The sequence below is a fragment of the Marmota flaviventris genome, chromosome 12 (genome assembly GCF_047511675.1).
Source record: "Marmota flaviventris isolate mMarFla1 chromosome 12, mMarFla1.hap1, whole genome shotgun sequence".
Classification (NCBI taxonomy): Eukaryota; Metazoa; Chordata; class Mammalia; order Rodentia; family Sciuridae; genus Marmota; species Marmota flaviventris.
This window is the reverse complement of record NC_092509.1, coordinates 69,155,322-69,178,089: the sequence shown is the minus strand read 5'-3', so window position 1 is coordinate 69,178,089 and position 22,768 is coordinate 69,155,322. Positions and strand designations below refer to the sequence as shown.

Here is a 22,768-nt window from a genome sequence, read left to right as displayed (position 1 = left end):
TTGGATGCAACTGCTGATTTATTCATGCCATTTATTGTCAATGGTTACTTTTCTTTAAGATTTAGCTACATTTGATATATGTTGCTTAATAGTGACATTAAAAATGTTCTGAGCCAGTTATATCTATCTTTCCAAAGTATGCCTCCCTATGTACTGCTTTTGAGATTTCTGGATCAAATTTAATATCATTCTTTCTTTTACTATTATTTTTAATCAGTGCATTTGTGGGGTTTTGATACTATAGTTTTTGTATAAAGATTCTAATTAGCAGAAAATCTCTAATTTTGAATTTTTAATGGTTAAAATAAAACAAAAAAATGGTAAAGTAACTACATAACAAATATTATTGGTAAAAAGCAGGATTATTTTATGTTTATTTGATTTCTGCAAAAGTGTTTTAAGTGAGTTTAGTTTTATAGATATAAATCAGAATATAGAATCATAATTATAATAACTTACCTCATTAATTGCTGCTCAATTAATCTTTCTCAATGGCTTTACTTGAGCTTATACAACATATGAACATGTATCAGGGAGCATAAGATGGGAAAAAATAATGTCATTTAAAAACAAATTACATTAACAGCTGCCAAATTTCTCCTTCAATTTTTGGCTTTTTTTTTTTTTTTTGGTACAAGGGTTTTAACCTAAGGGTGCTTAACCACTGAGCCACATCCCCAAGCTTTTAAAAAAGATATTTTATTTAGAGACAGTCTCTCTAAGTTGCTTAGGTCTCATTAAATTGCCGAGGCTGGCTTTGGAACCCACAATCTTCCTGCTTCAGTCTCCCAAGCTGCCGGGATTACTGGTGTGCGCCACTGTGCCTGACTTGGACTGGGCATTTTCAGAATGGAACAATATTGTTGATTATTTTTCCCTCATTGTGGTATACAAGTTCATATAGTACTTATGTATTTCTTGACCACTTACTTATTACATAACCAGACCAGAACATAATCAGATGTTTCTAAGACTAAATAAGAGTTAACTTAAAGCAAGATTTTAGCTGTGAGATTTCATATTAGTCTTTGCTATAACTAATTTCCCTTCAAAAGAAAGAAATAGGTTGTCATTTTTGAAAGTAATTGATATCGGGAGAAATACTTGAAACCATATTCATCAGTTAGCAATAATAAAATTGAAATGTAGCCTCAAATTTTATTAAATATGCCTGTTTTATAACACATTTGACATTAATGAGTATTGTTGACTTGGTTTTGATGATTATTAGAATACTTTTTTTTTCAAGTTGCTTAAATATTAGTTTAAGGATCTTATTGTTTTTTTGGTTGTACTTATTCACAGGTGGCAAACTCTGGTCATATATCAGTAAATTTCTAAACAGAAGTCCTGAAGAAAGCTTTGACATTAAGGAAGTGAAAAAGTCCACACTTACTGAAGTTCACCGGCAGCAGCCAACTTGTAGTCCTCAGGACAGTGGCAGCTTTGAATCCAGAGGAAGTGATGGGGGAAGCACACTTAAAGTTCTGCCTCTGAAGACTAGTCTTACTCCAAGTTCTCAAGATGATAGCAACCAGGAAGATGAAGGCCAAGACAGCTCTCCAAAATGGCCAGATTCCGGCTCAAGTTCAGAAGAAGAATGCACTACTAGTTATTTAACATTATGCAATGAATATGGGCAAGAAAAGATTGAACCAGGGTCTTTGAACGAGGAGCCTCTCATGAAGACTGAAGGGAATGACATTGATACCAAAGCCAGTAGGAGCTTTCCAGCACATCTTGCTGCTGACAGTGACAGCCCTAGCACTCAGCTGAGAGCCCACGACCTGAAGTTCTTCCCTGGAGATGAGGACCCAGAAGCAGTTTGTTCTCCAAGAACCTCTGATTCCCTCAGTAGATCAAAAAATAGCCCCATGGAGTTCTTTAGGATAGACAGTAAGGATAGCACAAGTGAACTCCTGGGACTTGATTTTGGAGAAAAACTGTGTAGTCTAAAATCAGAACCTTTGAAACCATTCTTTACTCTTCCAGATGGGGACAGCACTTCTAAGAGTTTTAATTCCATTGAGAACAAGGTAGAGTTCAAAGCTCAGGACACCATTAGCAGGGGCTCAGATGACTCAGTCCCAGTTATTTCCTTTAAGGATGCTGCTTTTGATGATGTCAGTGGTACTGATGAAGGAAGACCCGATCTTCTTGTAAATCTCCCTGGTGAACTGGAGCCAACAAAAGAAGCTGCTGGAACGGGACCTACTAAGTTTACACAGACTAATGTGGGCATGGTAGAAAGCAAACTGTTGGAAGCCCCGGATGTGTTGTGCCTCAGGCTTAGTACTGAACAGTGCCAGGCCCCTGAAGAAAAAGGCACAGAGGGACTGAGTGATCACTCTAGGCCCAAGCCCTGTAGTATAACCGAGACACACTATGCGCAGGAGGATCTTGGGGTGTTATTTGTAGCAGCTGTTGATCGTAGTAGTTCAGGGGACCTGCCTTTGTTACCCAGCTCAGATGCTGAGTTGCAAGGACTTCGAGTGGCGGAGTTGGCATTAACTGCAAACACCACCGAAGAAAGCTTATTCTGTATCTCTAATCCCCTCTCAGGTGCTAATGAATACAATGCAAACACAGACACTTTAAAAACAGAGGAAGTATTGCTGTTTACAGATCAAGCTGATGATTTGGCTAAAGAGGAATCTACTTGTTTATTCCAGAGAGACTCTGAGAGGAAGGGAGAAAGTATGTTAGCACTAGAAGGAGACAAGGAAATCCATCAGATTTTTGAGGACCTTGATAAAAAATTAGCACTGAACTCCAGGTTTTACATCCCAGAGGGCTGCATTCAAAGATGGGCAGCTGAAATGGTGGTAGCCCTTGATGCTTTACATAGAGAGGGAATTGTGTGCCGCGATTTGAACCCAAACAACATCTTATTGAATGATAGAGGTCAGGAACTTTTGCAAATGCATTTCTTTTTATTCGCTGTTGCTTCCAATTAACTGAGTAGGCGTTTTATCTTGTAATTAGTATCTTCATTTCCTGTCTAGAGCTTCATTATCAGTGCAGCAAATTCACCCCCAGTAATAGCTTCTAGTACTTAATGATGCCATTATTCTTAATGATACTGTTTTTAGCTACAAAAGGAGTAATTACAGTTCACTTCTGCAGAAAATGGAAGAGAAAAATGTTTTGATTTCTCCTGTCGTTTTGTTTTTAGGACACATTCAGCTAACGTATTTTAGCAGGTGGAGTGAGGTTGAAGATTCCTGTGACAGCGATGCCATAGAGAGAATGTACTGTGCCCCAGGTTAGAGCCATCTCCTAAAATGTCTCACTTGAAAAAGTGGTCCGGCAGCTCTCCTTTCTTTGTAAAAGTTGTATTTTTCACTAGCAGTTCACATACGTATTGGTTGGTTATCTCTTTAACCCTCTAAAAAGGAAAATTTGGGGAATAAAACCATTGTATAATCCATAGGTGTATGTTGTGTGTGTGTGTGTGTGTGTGTGTGTGTGTGTTTGTGTGTGTGTGTGTTTCTTGTAAAAAGTGGTTATACATCCCTTAGAACTTGAAATAAATTCCTTAAAATGACTTAACTAGTGCTTAGAAGGAACTTTAGATATCTTGACCCTCTTTACATGGATGATTTTTATTAAGATGTTAGAGGTAGCTGACTAAAGGATCAAATTCCTAAGGCTATAAATAGATAAAGATTAAAAAAATGCATTGTGATTTCAGTGATGAGTAGACCTGGCATTTTAGAATGCAGTTTTAAGATTCTTTCTATATTTAACAAAATTTAGGAAGCATGTTCTTCTTTTAAAATAGCCCATTTAGCCAAACAGTTGACACAACAGGTTTCTCCTGCCCTTATTGTATTGTCTTTATTTTTAAAAATAAGAGATTTATTTCTGTGGGTTTGAAGTCCTTGATTGATAATTTTAGGTAAGTTAAGCATATGAATTATGTTTGAGTTACTTTTTCCTCTCTCATCATTGCGGATGGGCTATATTTGAATTCAGAGTTTGTTTGCTTTGCCTAGCACTTACTATCTTTGGATGACTGCAGTTTCTTCACTCCTGGTGCCCCTACCCCCCAACCTCTGCTGCCCCCAAGAAGCCTCCATCTACTTCCAAAGGAGTTTCAACTGATTATGCTGACATCATCTATTTGATTGTTGGTCATTACAGTATTTAATGCTTACTAGCCTACCAGTGTATTGATGCTTATCTTGTTTAACTCTGCTGCACAGGAAATCATTATAATTTGAATTGAAAGAGATTTACTGTTTTTTAGTTACAACCTTCATTGTTAAGAATTACAGTGAAGAGGAAGAGCAAAGTTTTTAATTCTATAAGGAATATATGCTTAAACTTTCCTTAAATAACTATTGGGAACTAATACTGTCGCATTCTTTTCCAAATTAGGACTGATTTTATTTTTTCCTAGACAATAGAACAAAACTATAATTTTTTCTCCCTCAAATAGATAACATGATTCTGATTTTTGAAAACATATTGGTGTGATATAGTAAAAGGAATAACAAAAATTTCATAGTAGGAAATCGCTTCATTACAATTACCTGTCTGGTTGGGTGGGGTGGCACAGGTCTCGGAAGACTGAGACCCTAGGATTTCAAGTTCAAAGCCAGCCTCAGCAAAAGTGAGGCGCTAAGCAATTCAGTGAGACCTTGTGTCTAGATAAAATACAAAATAGGGCAAAAAACCAGTTGTTTGTCTTGATTGTTAGTTTTATAGACACCACCCAACTTTCTAATTTGATAAGAAATTACATTTTAGGTTTCAGTGTACATAAGTATATTTGTTAATAATTATAATATTTATATCTGGCTCCTTAAGGTGGTATTTTAGCATTCAAGCAAATTATTTTTCTTTAGTCTCAAGCACAGTCTGTTTTTTTAATGTCCATAACTTCTTGGGATCCTGAGAGCATTAATATATGTGGGACAAAACCATAATACATTCATCAACAGATACATACTTTCAATTTTGTGTTCTGTTTAATACAGATCAGTTTCTTAATTCTAATTTTTAAGCCTTTTTTCAGAAATCACCATTCTCATAGTTCACCAGCAGGTGGCAGTGTACCATTAATGGATTTTTTTTTTTTTTCTTTTTTCCCTTCGCTGTCCTTTTTCAGGTTGTCCTTCACTAGCATTTGGGGAAAAACAACAACAACAACAAACCTTTAGTATAAAAAGAGGCTTTGTTGTAATTATTTACATAAAGGGATTTGCCTTCAAGCTTTGTTAGTTGTGCTAGAAGTGTTCTAGTATCACTGTGTGCATGAATAGTATGGAAAGTTTCTCCAGTCCTTGGGCCTATTAACCTAAAGCAGCAAGGTGAAACAAAACCAGTCATAGTCTTAATAGAAAGGTCATGTTAATGTTCTAATTTAGAAGATCTCAAACTTAGTTAAAGAACTCAGTTAAGTCTACACGTTACTAACCATTTGCTTACAGTACTGGGGGAATTGAAGCAAAAATTTATAAATTACTGTTTTTCTTGAAACTGAATAGCAGAGCTACTAATAAAAACTACAAGTAGTTATTCCTCCTTGTTCTCAAAGGGTGGTGGAAACAATGATAGTATGTTAGTGCATCAGTGTTTAAAACTCACTAATCAGTAAGTAGTTGTTAGACTTCTTGATCTACCCTTACAAACACCAGGGTTGAAATGGTTCCCTCCGATATCCCTTTTCCCTACCCCAGCTCGAACCTTGGTGTTTTTATGCAAGTAACTCTAAAGCCTGCTAAGCACTCATGTTTGGTTTGAAAGTGAAGTTGTCACAAGATTCTGATGAGGACGATTCACCTTTGTTTGAACAGCATGGGGCCCTTACCATTCTTCCCCCCTGGAAATCCTTATCATATTTTTGTCCTAAAAACATCACCCACCTGCCCTGTACTTTATAATATCAGCAGTGTGTCTTTTTTATCTTGTGGATGATGTGCTTCTATATTTTGAGAAAAATTTCCAGTAACAGATTTGATTTACATGGACAGAAACTTGAGCAAATGCCAAACTAGCAGGGGGGCCATTATTCTGCTCTATAAATAAGTTTAAAACAGAAAAAACACACACAGAAACCTGTGAATCAACATGTTTTGGTCTAATTGAGGGGGAAGGCAAGATAGATAAATTTTGAAATGCAAATGATCACCTTCTGTTATTTAAGAATAGTTTCTGCCAACTTTATGATCTTAGATTTTTAAAAGTCCTAGTCATTTCAACAATGCATACTTCCAAGGAAGTTCAATATTCATATGTTTCTACAACCTAAGAACTTTTTTTTAAGTTGCCCTTTTTTTTTAATATTAAAGAAAACAAATCCAGCAACAAAAAGACAAAAACCATGGCGCTTTCTCTTGTCTACATCTGTGAAAAAGCCAGCACATAAATGGCTGCAGCTGCAGACCCATCACGAGGGTCTTGAGAATACGAATGCACTGATCAAACCCAGCCCTGTTTTCAAAGTAGAAACCATTCCTTTTAGGTTCACTTTGTATCCTTAGATTATCCAGGGTGATTCTCTAGCAAGGTTTTATTTTAAATAAACATCATTCAAGGTAAATGGGCTCTTTTTATACCACAGACACACAGAATGGAGTTCAGAAAGAAAAAAGCAAAAGAAATGGTCCACAAAGTAGGAATAGATTGTTTGGCATGACAATATAAATATAACACTGTCTAGTTTCCATAAAGATACCTTATGAGGAGACTTTTAGATAGGTTCTGCTTTTCACTGAGAGAGATTATAGAACAAAAATGGGGGTAGACTGGTTATTCTTCTCCAAAGGACTTCCTTTTAGTTACTTTGTTTTTACTTCTATTTGTACATAAAACATACAGTTTTAGACAAAGAATTTTATATGTTTTATCACTTGATAATGTAGAATAAATTTTTGTTATAGCATTTTAAGTATAAATGAAAAATAAGATGTCAAGAGTGTGAATTTTTCTTTTCCTACCAGTATTTTTTCTTAACAGTTTTGACTCTCATCATAAATAAGCAGCTGGAAAATAGAACTTATACTATTAACTGTATAAGATACAAAAGACTATTTGAAAGTTTAATATGCAGTCTAACTCAAGTGAATAAGATTATTTATACATTAGTTATTATGCTAACATAGCCATTTAAGTTTCCCATTCTAGTCTTAAACATGTTGATGTGATATTCTGTCAGCATGCCCTTCACTTTTATTTTCCACCCCATTAGGAGCCTTTAATTTTAAATGCTGGAAATTTACATTGATATTTCTCTTTGAATACTTTTCAGATTCAAGAATTTATAGGTGAATATGTGTGTAAATTGAAGAAGTCCAAAGTGCTTTTCACTGCAGCCCAATCTCCACGCTCCCAGATGTCAAATGACAGCTTTGCTTCCTCTGTTAGGCGATTTCACACTTGGAAACAGCTCACAGCTGACGGTGAAAAGTGAAACATAGAAAAATCATGCTGAAAAGTATCTGCAAAATTCAGTTTTAGAGCATGACGTTTATTTTTACCATCCTTTGCTCTTCTGGCCTGACTTTATCAAATAATCCATGAATATATTTTTTTGGGGTAGTCTACCCTGCTTTTCTCCATAAACATGCTTTCCACTCGATTTATTTCTTTTTAAGCATGGTGCTGTGTGTGATAGTTAGGTATTATATAATTAGAACTAGGACTTAGACCATGGATGGTTTAAAGTGTCTTGAAGCCATCAGAAGGTTAAGACAGAACATTTAGGTGGCGTTGAGATTTACCAAACCCATGTAACAATCCCAGGTCAAACATTAGCTCATTGCATCGCCTTAGGCAGTTATTTAAGACTCTCTAGCCCACAGTTTAACAGTAGTAAAATAGATTTGTCACGTATAAGTAAAAATCACTGATGTCAAATCATCTGACAACCTTCTTATACCAAATTTAGTCAAAATTCAAGTTCATCTTAGTAAGGCAAGAATTTTTTCCTCCAACAGTAAATATTGATTTCTCATCCAACATTAGTAGAGTTAAAAGGGTTATTTCATTTGGAGGACTTTGTAAGCAAATATTTTATTCATTTATGAAGTTTGTACATAATATATATAATATGGAGATAAAGGATTTATGGAAAGTATTTTCATTCAGAGGAAGATGCCAACTTTTGAAGTAGCAAAAATTAAATGCCAAGATTCTCAACAAATGAAATTGTTTAAAGAAAAAAGAATTATTTAGATATGAGAATTTATGAGTCCTGGGTAATTTCACCAACCTTGAGTGATTTAATTTTAGGAATGTGATGTTAATAGAGAAAGCAAATATAGATGTATATTTTGAAATAACAATGACATAATTACGTTTTTTTTTCTCCTTAAAGGAGAAAGAAGAAAAAAGTAAGGGTGAGTTGTGCAAATAATTTAAAAAGAGTAAAATGTTTGTGTTTACTATTCAAATATTATTTTTCAAATAGTAACTCTTTGAATGACCTGTCAGGAAAATTTCAGCAGCAGCTTTCTTATACATAGTGGAGGTTTTAATACTTCTTTAAGTTAACAAATATATTTGATCCTTTGCCTTTAGTTCTTATTGCCATTAACAAAATATATCTATTTCTCCTTGAGGAGAACCAGTAAATTGTCAGGTTTGCTATGAAACAAGGGCAATTTTATACTGAGGGAAATTCCCTTGTGTACTTTGCCTTTCTCTCTAGCAGTGAAACTTGTGATGAGTACAGAGTGTGGGCTTCAAGTCTACAGAGGTCTGACTTTGTCCAGGCAAGACCCTTCTGATGTAAAGAAGAAGAACAAGTGTCTTTAGAAGGATTTGAGGGTGTGGAACCCTGTGATCCATCCCTAGGTAGGATACATAATGAGCCCTCACAAAACCCCACTGTTGGTTGGTCACCTTCCCATCTGGATTAAGAGCACCCCATAAACAGACCCATTCTGAAATCATACTTCTCCTATCGGGACAGAATGTGATTTGTCTCTAGTGGTGAAACTGAGACAGGGTAAGAGCAAAAAGTTCAGTCCCTGTTGTTTGGCATCTCAGAAAATGCCATATTAGCCTCTCCCAAGAGAAGTTCTGTTAGAACTAGAAAAGTTTGTAAGGATGATTAATTAATAAATTCTACATATAGAAGGGGTGAAATACAGTATTTCTATATATATCCCAGTACTATCTGATATTTGGTGGGAGAAGGATGTGTTAGCTTTCTGTTATTATAATACCGAGATAATCATAAAGGGAAAGGTGTATTTTGGTTCACAGTTTTGGAGGTTCCAGTTCATGGTTGCTTGTTGTTTTGGGCCTGTGGCAAGGCAGGACATGACAGTGGGAACATATGCTGGAGCAAAATCACTCACCTCATGGCTTGAAAGCAAAAGAGGAAGAGGAAGGGTGAGGGTCCCACACTCCCCTTCAGTGGCACACCCCTGTGACCTAAAGACCTCCCACTAGGCTCCACTTCTTAAGGATTCTACCACCTTCTGATGTTGCTAAGCTCAGGACCCAGCCTTTTAACCCCTGGGCCTTTAGGGGGACATTTAGGATCCAAATTATAGCAGTGTTTTACCTCAAGATTTAGATCATTAAAGGGATGTTGATTTTAACCTTCTGTTTACTCCAAACTGTTTTCTTTATGATCTGATACAAATTTTATTTTCAGAAGGAAAATGAGACTAGAGAATTTTAAGTCATAGCTGCAGAATCATGCATCTTATTTTTGAAGTCTAAATTGATTTTTGGCAACTCTTCATTTAATTGGCCTGCATTATTTTAAGGAAGAAAGCGAACTATCTTTGGCCTCTGATATTGAGCAAAGAGGATGTAATGCTGAATCTTAAACATTATGTGCTAGAGCGATTGGGTAGCTATTTTGATCAAATCACCGGTTTTCTGCCCTGTAAAATTGTGCTAGTTTGAATCTCCATGATGCAACTGGGGCTTACTCCTTCTAAGCAATTCTTCACAAATATTTTCTTCAAATCAATGTTTACAGATGCTAAGGCTTTAAAAAATTAATGATGATAAGGCAAATAGGATTCCTGAAACCCCTTTAACAGCAGTGCATGTCGCTGTCTCCCTGCCTGGCACAGCAGCGGAGCAGCAGAGAGAAAACTGCGCCTGTCATTCTCACAATTTTCAGTTAGCCTTTTTCTCATCAATCAACTTTAATGGCTTTGGTTGGGTAACAGTGTGACACCCGATGGCTATTCAGAATGGAGTTGTTGTGATATGATCAATGGAAAATGGAGCATGCTGTTGGTTTTTTCCCCCTCCTAGAAATGCAGGGTGAGAGTCTGAGCAAGATTGTGGAGAGCTCAGAATTATAATTATAATCAGTCAACCAGAAGTCATATGGTAGTTACCCGTTTCTTACTTTATCTCACAAGAAAACGGTATAGTAATGATACCTATAAACTCCCTTGAACAAGTCATTCTTGGCCCTGAAGTGCTGAATCAAGTGAAATCAAGGAGTTTTGACCCAAGTTGTGCAGATAATTACAGGAAAGCTCAGAACATGGTTGCCAGGTCACCACAACAAGAAATTCAGAGCTGGGTGGTGGGAGAAAAGCAGAGCTGGGTGTTTTGCCAAGCCTAGCCTGAACTAGCTAAGTGTAATCTGTGCTTGTGTTTGGTTCCCCATAATACAACAGGCCCAGGGTGCAGGTAATTGGATTACCTGAAAACCAACTGAATTAATAATGAGGTGGTGGCAGAAAGCGAGGCTGGAGACCGAGCTGAGCTGAGAGAGCAAATGTAGCAAGGTGGAGCAGCTCCTGGTCTCTCCCCTCACCTCCAGGCCTAGGAGGAGAGCAGGTCCAGCCACTCTAGACTTCTCTCCTGGAAAGTGCTAGTCCTCACTGGTCTTTTCTGGATAATATACTACCTAATTAGAGTAATGTTGTTCAGGGAATTTTCTAACAGTTCATATACCTTTCTTAACAAACATGGCATTTGAGAAAAGCAATTGAGTTCCTGTTGGAGGATTTCAGGGAATATAGAATGGATAACTGGGCAGTCAACATTTTCTAAAATATTATAAAATTAGGAAAAAGAAGCAAAATGCCCATTTGGAAGGATGGGCTAGGAAATGGAAATTCCAGTTTCTGATTATCTGTCACCCCGAGTGTTAAGTTGTTTTGCCTTAGAAATGTTATGAGACCTTACACCAGGTGAATTTTATTTATCCAAATTAACTCATTACAAATACAGGGTCCATGTGAATAGTGGTTGTTTTCAGACTTTGAAACTTTAAACTGTAAAACTTTGATAATTTAGTTAGTAGATAGTAGAGGAACAATCCAAATGTGGAATTCAAATGAAATTTTAAGACTGGGATCTAGCTCAGTGGTAGAATGTTTACCATACCAAATGCGAGACCTGGGTTCGATCCCCTGCAATTCAACTTAAAAAGAAAGGAATTTATTCTCATAGTTGGTATGGCTTTTAATTTTGTTTTTAGTTTTAACACTTTGTCTTGTTTATGGAAGTTTAAGAAAATCATCTCTGTATCAAAAATAATATCCTGGGGAAAGCTAGGTAAGGTGGTTGTCCTGCAGGGAACTTAAATTAACATTTAAAAAGTATTTCTGGGGCTGGGATGTGGCTCAAGCGGTAGCGCGCTTGCCTGGCATGCGTGCGGCCCGGGTTCGATCCTCAGCACCACATACAAAGATGTTGTGTTCGCCGATATCTAAAAAATAAATATTAAAAAAAATTCTTTTAAAAAAAAATATTTCTTATTGATATTAATGATCTCACCAGAACACCAGCCAGATTTTATGGTTAGTGTATAAACTGGTAGCACAATGCATGGAATTAGGTGCTAAGGTTCCTTACACTGAGCAGGGACAGGGGATACCTTGTATTACCTTCTAATCTTCTTTCTGCCCCCCTCATTTTTCCTTGATGTAGCACATGCCACTAGTACCAGAGAAAACTATAGTCCCAGGGGCAGCAGTTGTACTGTGCAGAGGGAGCACTGGAAAGTATCCAATCTGCTCCCTGAACTTAGGGCTCCAGCATCTCTTGCCTGGAATATTTCAGTCAGCAAATGACTGACCACCATTCACATCTAATCCTCTATGTTTTGTCCTGTTTGGAAGATGCTGTGGATAATGTTTTAAGCCTTGTAGCCTGCAACATGTAAAGAGGCCGAGGACTTGATATAGATATGGATGCTCACTAGGACTTTATAAAGAAAACAAACATGACGCCTTTGTAGATACTTTGAACTTCCTGAATGAACAGTGCTATGAAATACAAGATTGGTATATTTATTCAACAAACATGTATTAAATGCCTCCTGTGTCCCAGGAACTGTGCCTAGAAGCCAGAAATAAAAGACATAATTGATAATATTAACAGTTACTTTTCAAATTTTATGTCAAAAGGAGACTACACAAACAGTTGGTTAACTAGGATGTTAATAGACCTTTGTAAGTGAGTAGTTTTATGTATAAAATGGTAATTTACTGAGCTAATAAGAGACATACTTAGCTGTCCCTCTTCCCACAGTTTAGTTCCATATATTGTTGGATGCCAAAAAAAAAAAAAATGCTTTCTTCTGTGTTTCTTTCTCTTTGCTCTTTAGTCATCAGCTGTAGTAGAAGACTAATGCTCAGCCCCTGCATAGAAAATCTTTATACACAGCAAGAGCTGGTGAGAGAAATTGACTAGGATTTTGTAATTCTAGTCCCTTTCAATTAGCAACAGATGCTGCAGGGAAAGATGGTCTGTGTAGGAACACAGTACTAATGTTTCAGAGCTCTTGCCGACACGGAATGCTCATTGCAGAAGAAAGATGTTCCTTTCCTTGGTCCAAATGTGTCACTAATGACAGGTCAGGCTTTTTTTTTTTTTTTTAATTTACCTTTCTCTAATCCTAAGTCCATTAAAGAATACTGACTTCCTTCGGAGAAAGTTAACAAATTTTTGACCAATTATAACAGCATTTTAAGTTTATTGAACACTTAAGGAATTTGTTGAGAATTTAGGCACTTCAGCTTTCTTTTGGGAACTATAAAAGTGTAAATGGTGCTTATATAACAATTCTCTTTTATTCTTGCCTTATTCACTGAAGATCTCTTTTTGATTCTAAAAGATAATATATTTTTGTTCCTTAATTCCTTTCTAAAAGTGCAATTTAGAATCCTTAAAGTCAGACCAAAAAATTTGGTCATTAGTTTGCAAAAGAAAATCCTGTGGTATTAGAAACAATAATTATCCTACTTTCACAAAGTATGCTGACTCCTGATTATCATGTTAAGGTGTCAGACAGGTCTGTAGCTTTAAAATTGGTCTGTCGTTCTGTCATTCCGATATTTGGAAAAGATGTTATATTATTTATTTGACAAATTGTTTCAACATCTAACATTGATTTAATTGCATTATTGAACACTTTATTTGCAGCAGTTGTTGCATTTGCATTGTGTTTTATCGTAATTTTGACAGTGAAAAGAAGTGAGGCTGCTAAGATTCTATTTATTTTAAAAAGTGTAGTTAGGAAAAATAATTCAGGAGAAATCAAATAATTATTTTGAGTGAAAACAGAATTTTCTATAAGTAAAATTCTCCTCTTAAGAATATTCTGAATTTACTGTTTCTTACCCTATCTTGGAGGTTAGAATAGCAACAGCAGAAGGGGGTTGGAGGGGTTATAGAATTTTCTTTAAAAAGCATTTTAATAGTAACTTTTTTTTAAAAGTAAATTCTGAATTTGGTATGTCACAAAGCCTATAAAACTCTCATTCTGTGTTTTACCAAGCTCTGTGGCAATATGGATTAACAAGCCCATACTACTTTTCTGAAAAATATCAGGCTTGTTAAAGAGTGTTCTATGAGGTGTTAAACAAGAGTAAAATAAAGGTGGGCAAAAGCACATTTTATATTGTGATATCTTTATTGTTTTCTTTAAACTGTTTATTCACTTGCTAAATATGATAGTTTGAATCATTAGTATGAATCAATAAGTTAGAATGTCCAAGTGAATTGCAGAAAAATGAGATTTTAGAATTTTACTGTTTGTACATATTTGATGCCTTAGTTTTTTGGATGAGTTGAAATCTGATCTGGAGCTGTTTCTGTGCCTCTAGTACATGAGAAGATGGAAAATTTAGCTCTAGTGACACAGGCATTTCTTTTTGCCACCAAGTGATTAGTTCTTAGGAAAGGGAGTAGTGGCTGCCTCTGGGAAGCATCTGGGGAACTGAGCAGGACTCACTTGTCTTGGCATAATCCCACTCTATGGACATCTTAAAGAGAGTTATGAGAAGGGCCCATGAGTGCTTTTGAAAGTACTTTTCAGGAGGATAAAAGTAAGGCTGCGAGACTGTAAGAGGTAGAAAGAATTTTAAAAGTCCAGCTGTCCTCGTTTTCAGAGGAACGTGTTGATATCCTCAGCCAAGCTCCAGCAGCGGCGTAGCTGGAGCACTGGCAATACGTCTCTGAAACAAAGACACAATCCAAGATCCTTGAATATCAACATCCCTTTTTGAATTTTTGCAGGAGGAACCTAAGGAATTGATTCCTGAGAGAATAGTTTTATTTTTTGCCTAATGCCTATATGACTGCTGCACTTGTGGAGAATAAGGATACTTACTATTTACCCAGCCTGGAAATTGTGGACATAGAATGTATTCGTGAGGGAAGGAACATGCCCAGAAACAACACTAAGGGTTGCATAGGAAAAATATTCTGAAAAGTGACAAAACAGTGGTAGGATATGTCCTTTAGAATGCTTTTCTCCTTTTTCAAAGATTTCTCAAATTTGAGGTAAGAGTTTAAAGGGATTTCCCAGCTTTACTATGTTATACTTTTAAAAGAGCCTCACTTTTAGCATTTCTTCACATTTTCTATTTTTGATGTTAGGCACGTAGACCTGGATGTATGTGATAACTGTCTTGTAGCTTTATATATAAATCAGTGCTCTTTGTTTGTGTTTAAATTTTTTATATGGATTTTTCAAATAAAGCAATTTTAGAGCTGTGATTTTGATAGCCACATAATTTCAGGCTTCCTTCTTTTTTATTAAAAAATTTTTTTTTACAATATTGGGGATCAACCTCAAGGGTGCTTGACCACTGAGCTACAGCCCTAGCCTTTTTTTTTTGTTTTTGGTGGTGCTGGGAATTAAAACCAGGGTCTCGGGCTTGCGAGGCAAGCACTCTACCAATTGAGCTATATCCCCAGCACCTCCTAGCCTTCTAAAATTTTATTTTGAGGCAGGGTCTTGTTAAGTTGCTCAGGCTGTCCTTGAATTTTTGATCCTCCTGCCTCAGCCTAATGAGTAGCTGGGATTACCGGTGTGTGCCACCACACTTGAGATTATTTTATACAACATAAAGGTATTTTGGCAACATAAGTTTAAAGTGTATTTAAAATACCGTTTTTGTTTCCTAAGGAGGATGGTTTTGGGGTGTTCAGTGTAGGAGAGTAGACCTGTTTAGGGAGCATTTATATGGGAGCCACTACATTGGTTTTCCAACAGCACCACACCAGACTTCTTGGGAAGTTTCAGTGTACATCTCAAAAGTTTTTAATCTAGCAGTTATTGGTCTTTAAGGGTGTAAAAAATTCATTCTGAAATCAAAAGAAAAATTGTTTTGTCTTAAAACCTATATGGAAGAAATTTTACAAGTCCTTTAACTTGTTCTAATATTTAAGCTTCCAAATTGATTGGAAGTTTCTCTTTATATATTAACACATAACTCTTTGTTGTAACTTAGCTATGAAAATCAAGGACAGGAGGTCATGATGTCAATTTCACATTAGTTAATGAATCCCTGCTTAAGGTGAAGTCATTTTGAAGAGTTTCAAGCTGCATTGTTAAGGAGTTAGATTCAAAAGTTACTCGATGTCTTGTTTTTTTACCCCATATTCTTATGAAAAATAAATGTACCTCTGTACAGTTGTTGTCCTTCTTTTACAGCCCAGTCAGATCAAAGATGTCATTCAGCCTAGCTGTCTTAATACTTTTGAGAGCAGTTTTTCTTGGATGGGACCAGCAGTCTGTGGCCTGAGTGGCATTAGACAGCAGAACTAATTGCATCCAATAGGAAGGAAGAATGAGGAAATTAGGGGAGAGGAAAGGACAGACTGTTAGTGGAAGAAGAGGTGAAGACCAAGGAAGGATAGAAAGGAAATGGAGAGTAAAAGAAGCTGCTGTGGTTGTCAGTGCTAATTTACCTCAGGTGCCACATGGTACATTCTAGACTAGCTAGCAAGCCCACAGAAAACAATAAAGGAGTGCACTGCATCTGTCTCATCAAGTACCCCTCAAATTTTTCTACCTAAATACTTCTCACTGTAGAGGTGGTATAAATACACATTTGTGTATCTCAGGAAACTAATGAAATGTGATTTTGAGATGTCTTTGAAGTCTTTTTATATTATGAATCCATGCAACTTTTACCTTGTGTTTAGATAATAAAACAGTATCCCACCCACTCCTGTGCATACAGTCTTTGAGGCTGGGGAAGATGCACTGTGTTTATCTAGTGGCTTCAAGAGCATCCCCCACTCTATGCTCCTGGGTTGCACATTCCAGTAGTGATGCAGAAGAACAGGTATAGCACATAGCTTTTGATGGTTACGGCTACATTGTTGGTGGTACTTTAGACTTCTGCTGGATTTTAAAGGTGCCTTTATAAATTGTGTGAGCTATTAATTACATAGCCCCATCTCAGCAATCCTTCACTGAGTTCTAATAAGGAAATTTATGAGCAGAAATTGGGGGTATGGTTCTAATCTGGAGTCCTTAGGATGTGTGGTTTGATCCTAAAAGCCATCTTATTAATTTCTCTGAGCTGACTGAGTCAGATGTCCCTGTTCTCCCCAAACACATAAATACAATATTGTTTCTCTCCCAGAAGTCACCCTGCCCAAATGATTCTTCATAAGTTTTTTCAGAAATTGCAAATGATTCATCTAAAGATTAAACACAGTTCCTTATATATAGTAATCAGCCAATGAATGTTAGCTGCTGTTTTATTGTTGAAATTATCATTATCATTATGCATGCCCACTCTGAGGACAGAAACACCCATACATGGAAAGTAAGGCTTGCTGGTGGCACTTTGAAAACAGATGGCTGATCAGTAACTTTGGATTTTGGGTAGTGAACAGGTAAAGCCTCTATCAAACTAAGAAATAGATACTAGTTGCCATACTGATAAAAGGAAGTGGAAAAACTAAAATTTGGGTGCAAAAGATTAACAACATGAACTGTAACACTGATTTTAATTTCATATTATTTAACAGTGTGGCCAAAGTATAGTCTATGGAGGAGTAGTGCCTAGTATAGAGCCTGCTTTGTGCTGCTTTCTGTGTGTTGGTTGAATGAGTTTGGTGGGTCGAGACCTAATTAAGCAGGTTGATTATATATACACATGTGCCTGATGAAGCAATACATTTGAATTGTTATATAATGGTCAGTGAGAAGCCATATAGACTTTTGAATGGGGAAATAATGTAATTGGTGGTCTGCTTTAGACTGGAAGGAAATGTGCTAAGGTTATATTTAATGACAAGACAATGGTAAATTCCTGTTTACTTTTCTAAAGTTTCTGAGAACACATCTTTCTAAAGTTTTTAAGAGCACACTTCTGAAGGTAATAATGGTTCTATGTGGGGAGGTGCAGAGTGGGAATGGGGGCAGCTACTCTGAATCTGGGAGGGGCAGCATGTGTACTTTGAAAGAGAGCCCACAAGAAGTTGTCCTTCTTGGGAAACACCATGTTAGGGAAATCTCAAGTATTAAAAACATAGAATTTAGAATTAAATGTAACCTAGAGGCCCTCAGATCTAACCCTCGCGTTATGGATGAGTTCACATGAATTCATTAAGACTCAATCCAGGACTCCTGATTCCTAGTTCATTATTCTTTCTAAAGTATAATATATTAAATTTGTAGTGAAAATTATGTAGGTGAACCAAATGTTAGGAAGAACCTACGTAGTTTAGTTTTCCCTTCTCCAAAGTCACTTTTCCAATAAGCCTGAAAGTTTTCATATTATTTTATTATACTTTTAAAAGCTGTACCACTTAGATATTTATTTATTTATTTATTTATTTAGTTGTAGTTGGACACAATATCTTTTTATTTTTATGTGGTGCTGAGGATCGAACCCAGGGCCTCCCAGGTGCTAGGCGAGTGCTCTACTGTTGAGCCCCAGCCCCAGCCCCCCACTTAGATATTTATGTAGCTTAATAAGTATAATAATCAACCAGGCCAAAGATGAATCACTAAAATATTTCCCTTTTTTTCTCATCAGTCTTTTAAAAAGTACACACTTTAAAAATTAGAATTCTATTTTTTGTATAGCTTTTTAAAAAACAATATATACATTTGCTTATATACCTAAATCATCTGTGAAGATATCATTTGAAATGGTTACATAGTAGCATTCTATGTTATAGATGTGCCATAATATTTATGATGAAACCTCTATTGCTAGATAGGTAGTACTCAACTTTTTCAGACAAGTACCTGTTTTATTAATTAAATTGGTTCTAAAAAGATTGGAGTCTTTCAGTTATTCTTACAATAGTTTGAATTGATTCATATCGGTTTTCTTTTTACTTACTAGCTGAGCATAGCTAACTTTTATTAATGCTGAGAGCAACTAGTTAAAGAACGGAGGATGTGATTTGGCACAAGGACTGTAGGAAGGAGGAGGCCGGGGAGAGCTGGTTGTGAAGTGTGTACTTCATGAACTGTTTGCAGCCCAGGAGGAGGGACGGGGAAGGAGCCTGTGAAATGGAGTAATTTCAGTTCTTTGCATAGGAAGCTTTCCCCCATCCTTTTCCTGGTCTAAGTGACCTTCGCTTCAAGACCTAAAGCCCAAGGTATTTTAATAGTTGTGTGGTTCTCTCACACAGTTGATGTGCTTAAGCATTGGTTGAAAGGCTGGACACCTAAATAGCACTTCCACTTAACACTTTCCAAGTTCCAATCTAACTGCTTATAATCGAACATTATTGTTATGAGCAGTGGACAACCCATAGTCAAATAAGATTAGATAAGATTTATTTTTCAGTTGAAATGAAAGGGCAGATATTGGCAAATTTAGTCACTAATAGAATGTTATTAGCAAAGGACAGGACATCAAACATAACTCAATGGCCACAAGCTTCAAAAGTGTTAAAATGAGGAGTTGTTGGCTGATTTGTATAGAACCTTGAAAGAGGACACTCATTACATTTCAGGAACTTGTGCTAGTGAGTGATGGCAGAACACAGATAAAATCATGATTTATAAATATTCTGAAAGTTTTTACCTTAGCCAATATTTTCAGTTATATCTGTACTTCTGAGTTACAAAATGGGCGAATTGGTATTTCATGTGCTGCTTCTTTAGTTGGAAACAATTGGGAAAGTGAAGATGAAAACTAGATCTTCATTCTATTGTGGTGTGACATTGGATAGGGCATTTCACCTTCTGGTTGCTAACCTATAAGTAAAAAAATAATTAATTTTGCTTAGATAATTTTTGAAGTTCCTTCCGAACATAAAGAGTCTTTGTTTCTTTTAAAACAAAAAGTAATTTGTGAGGTAGAATTGGCTATACTTTCTCAAATTTGAAGATTAAGCAAAATGCTGATCTAGTTGGTTCCTGTAACTTTCAAGTATAGCATCTTGAAGGTGTCCCTCTATCAACTAAAGAACAAATGTCTCACTTTAATATATGACTGCATCAGAAAAAAAAAATGCAACCACAGTAGGTGACCAAAGGGATAAGTAACTTTCAGGAATTTTGAAAGCCCAGTAGTATTTAATGCTCTCTCAGCATTAAAAAGGTCACCTTGCTAATACATGTTAATTTTGAAAGTTTAATTGACCTTTGGAATTTTAATATCAACCTTTTTTGGTGTGTTTAGAGGTTGGAGCAATCACAGAAGAAACTGAAGCCTGTGATTGGTGGAGTTTGGGTGCTGTCCTCTTTGAACTTCTCACTGGCAAGGTAAGCAGTGACCTGGACATTTAATAAATTTATCCAGATGCCACCTTGATTTCAAATTGAGAACGTTAGCCTGTGCCTTTACTTTTCAGGTCAGGGACTAAGTAAGAAAAGCTTTGATGCCAAAAGCAAGCAGTGAAGTACAAATTTATCAAGATTCCAGATTTTTTAAAAATAAAATCTTATTACATTGAGTAAACTGATGGCAAATTGTTATTATGTCTAATGTTACATAATAAGATTTAAGACTAAACATTCCTTTCCTTCTTTTTCTATGATTCAACTTTAACAGAGTAAGATTTGTAATGTTTATACAAGTATGTATTAGAATTCTCTATAGGTAAACATCTTATCTGGACCTGGGAGGGAATTCTCATTTTTAGAAAATTAATGCAGATGTAACAGGTAACATTATCTTTCTCAATATTGTAATTTTTTCCTATATGTTTTCATATTAGGACATACAGAATTTATATTCTCTAATAAGTAACTTTTAAGTATGATGCTTAAGGTTAATAGATTTTAGAATATTGTGCAGATTGCCTCCTGGGAAGAAAATAGATGAACAATTATGCTTTTGTAAGTAGCTGCCTTAAATATATGAACATCAAACTAAGTTTGTTATAGAGTTTACAAATCACCTCTACATATATTTAAACTCCAAAGTGCTATATAGATGTAAAATATTACTACTAGCAATTTCTAAACTTTAAATGTTTTTTAAAAAAATTTTTTTAGTTGTAGTTGGACCCAATATCTTTATTTTATTTATTTTTAAGTGGTGCTGGGATCAAACCCAGTGCCTCACACATTCTAGGCAAGTACTGTACCACTGAGCCACAATCCCACCCCTTCTAGGCAAGTACTGTACTACTGAGCCACAATCCCACCCCTAAACTTAGTTTTTAAGAACATATAAATATTTTGGAGATATCCAGTCCATTTTTTAATGTTTTGTATGTAATATAAACTTTTCTATTTTGAGTCATTAATTTTATAACTAAGGGGACAGGTGCATAAGCTTATAATGTGGTCATGATGACTCTGCCTTTGTTTCCGTTAGAAGTTGTATAGTCTCACAGCCCTCAGCATGAACTGCTTAGGTGGCATTGTGTTGATTACTGTGCCTCCAGTTAAGATGGTTGTTGAGCTCTGTGTCCTTGCTGTCTGTAAATACTGTGATAGAACAGAGTATGATGTTATCTAGGATAAGAAATGTACCTGATTGATTGTTTCAGACTTTGGTTGAGTGCCATCCAGCAGGAATAAATACCCACACTACTTTAAACATGCCAGAATGTGTCTCTGAAGAGGCTCGCTCACTCATTCAACAGGTAATTTAATTGACCTCTCGGTTAAGTCTATCAAGCATGCAGATTAGCAGAATCCACAAAAACAAAGCCTTAAAGAAATTAGTTTTGGGCAAGAAAGACTCATTTAGAATTATATACATTTAGAATTAACACTGTAGATTTTTATTTAGGCTTCTGCTACTATCAAAGTATTCATAGAGTCAGAAAAGATAGTTGAAACTTGTTCGTATTTTTTTCAAAAATCAAGGTTAATATTCAGTCAGTTTTATATAAGTGTGAGATTTGAATGTGACTTTAGTTTATCTGGGGCTGTTCTGGTTTTGCGATCATATTTTATAATGACATATAAATGGCTATTTTCATTTTTTAAATTCTTATTTATAAGCAGTAATGGACTATTGATATTTCTTAGAAGTGTTTTAAAAATCTCAACAAGTTAAATCACTCTACTAACTTCATCAATTAGGGGAAGTTGGGCATTGATGTCAATTAGTACAATTCTGGTGGCTTTGAAAAAAGAGCCTATTAATAATTAAAGTTCATTATCCCAGAGGTGGGCTTGGGACTCTAGGAAGTTTCTTAAATTAATTCCCTATATTTAAAATACAAGTTGCGTATCCCTTGTCCAAAATGCTTGACCAGAAGTGTTTTTAAGATTTCAGACTTTTTGATTTTGGAATGTTTGCATAGACTTTACTGATTGAGCATCCCTAATTTAAATGTCCAAAATTTGAAATGCTCCAAATCTAAAACTTGTTGAATGACAACACAATATTCAACAAATTTCAGATTTGGAGCATTTGAAAGTTTTGGATTAGGGATACTCAACCTGTATATTTCTGTAGTCTTTAAGAGTGAATTTTGCTGAATACACTGAGAGTTGCTGTAATCGTGGTTTGATAGGCTCACAGCATTCAGCAGGAATTGTCAGGCCTGGGTCCTATATTTTTAAACATAAAGAAAAAGATTACTTGAAAAAGATCAGGATGGTCTTTTTTTAAAGTCAGGGAAAACAAAAATAAAATTAAAAAGGGAAGGATATATTAAGAGAATTATCATGTATTCTTTTGAAGAGGGATTTTGGTGTCATTGAACAAATATTATATGCAGGGCCTCAGTGTTGTAAGCTACAAAGGTAAAATCATGAATAACAGTACCACACAATGGAATTTGATAATCTCAGAGAGGTTTAGAAAATACTTTGGTAAGTCAAGAGGAGAAGGGGTTATAGTCAATGTAGTGCTGGTATTATGAAAGTTTTTGTGGGATGGATTTTATTTTTGCTGGGCCCTAGACAGAAATTTAGCAGGGCAAGGTTAGGTGTGGGGGGAATAGTCTAGGTGGAATGAACAGTTTGAACAAAAGACTCAGTTTAGGAAATCAAAAGTTTGGTTTATCTGGAGTGGAGAGATGAATGTAGAAATAATAGTAGGTGAATGTAGGAAGATAAGTTGGGGTTTTCTTATGAGGTTCTATTATCATCAATACAAGTATAGAATAATATTATTCATTGAAAATTTGAGATTAGATGGCCAGCAAATAT

At 35.8% G+C, this 22,768-nt stretch overlaps 1 protein-coding gene across 2 annotated transcripts in view; it reads left to right on the top strand.

The window, feature by feature from the left end:
* Nucleotides 1–22,768, top strand: part of Rps6kc1 (ribosomal protein S6 kinase C1) — a 196,608-nt gene that overhangs the window by 162,888 nt on the left and 10,952 nt on the right. For both annotated transcript variants that reach the window (XM_027934804.2, XM_027934803.2), the window contains 4 exons: nt 1,306–2,904; nt 3,176–3,265; nt 19,833–19,915; nt 21,151–21,246. In XM_027934804.2, coding sequence (XP_027790605.1) covers nt 1,306–2,904; nt 3,176–3,265; nt 19,833–19,915; nt 21,151–21,246 — 1,868 coding nt within the window. The remainder of the gene's footprint in view (nt 1–1,305; nt 2,905–3,175; nt 3,266–19,832; nt 19,916–21,150; nt 21,247–22,768) is intronic.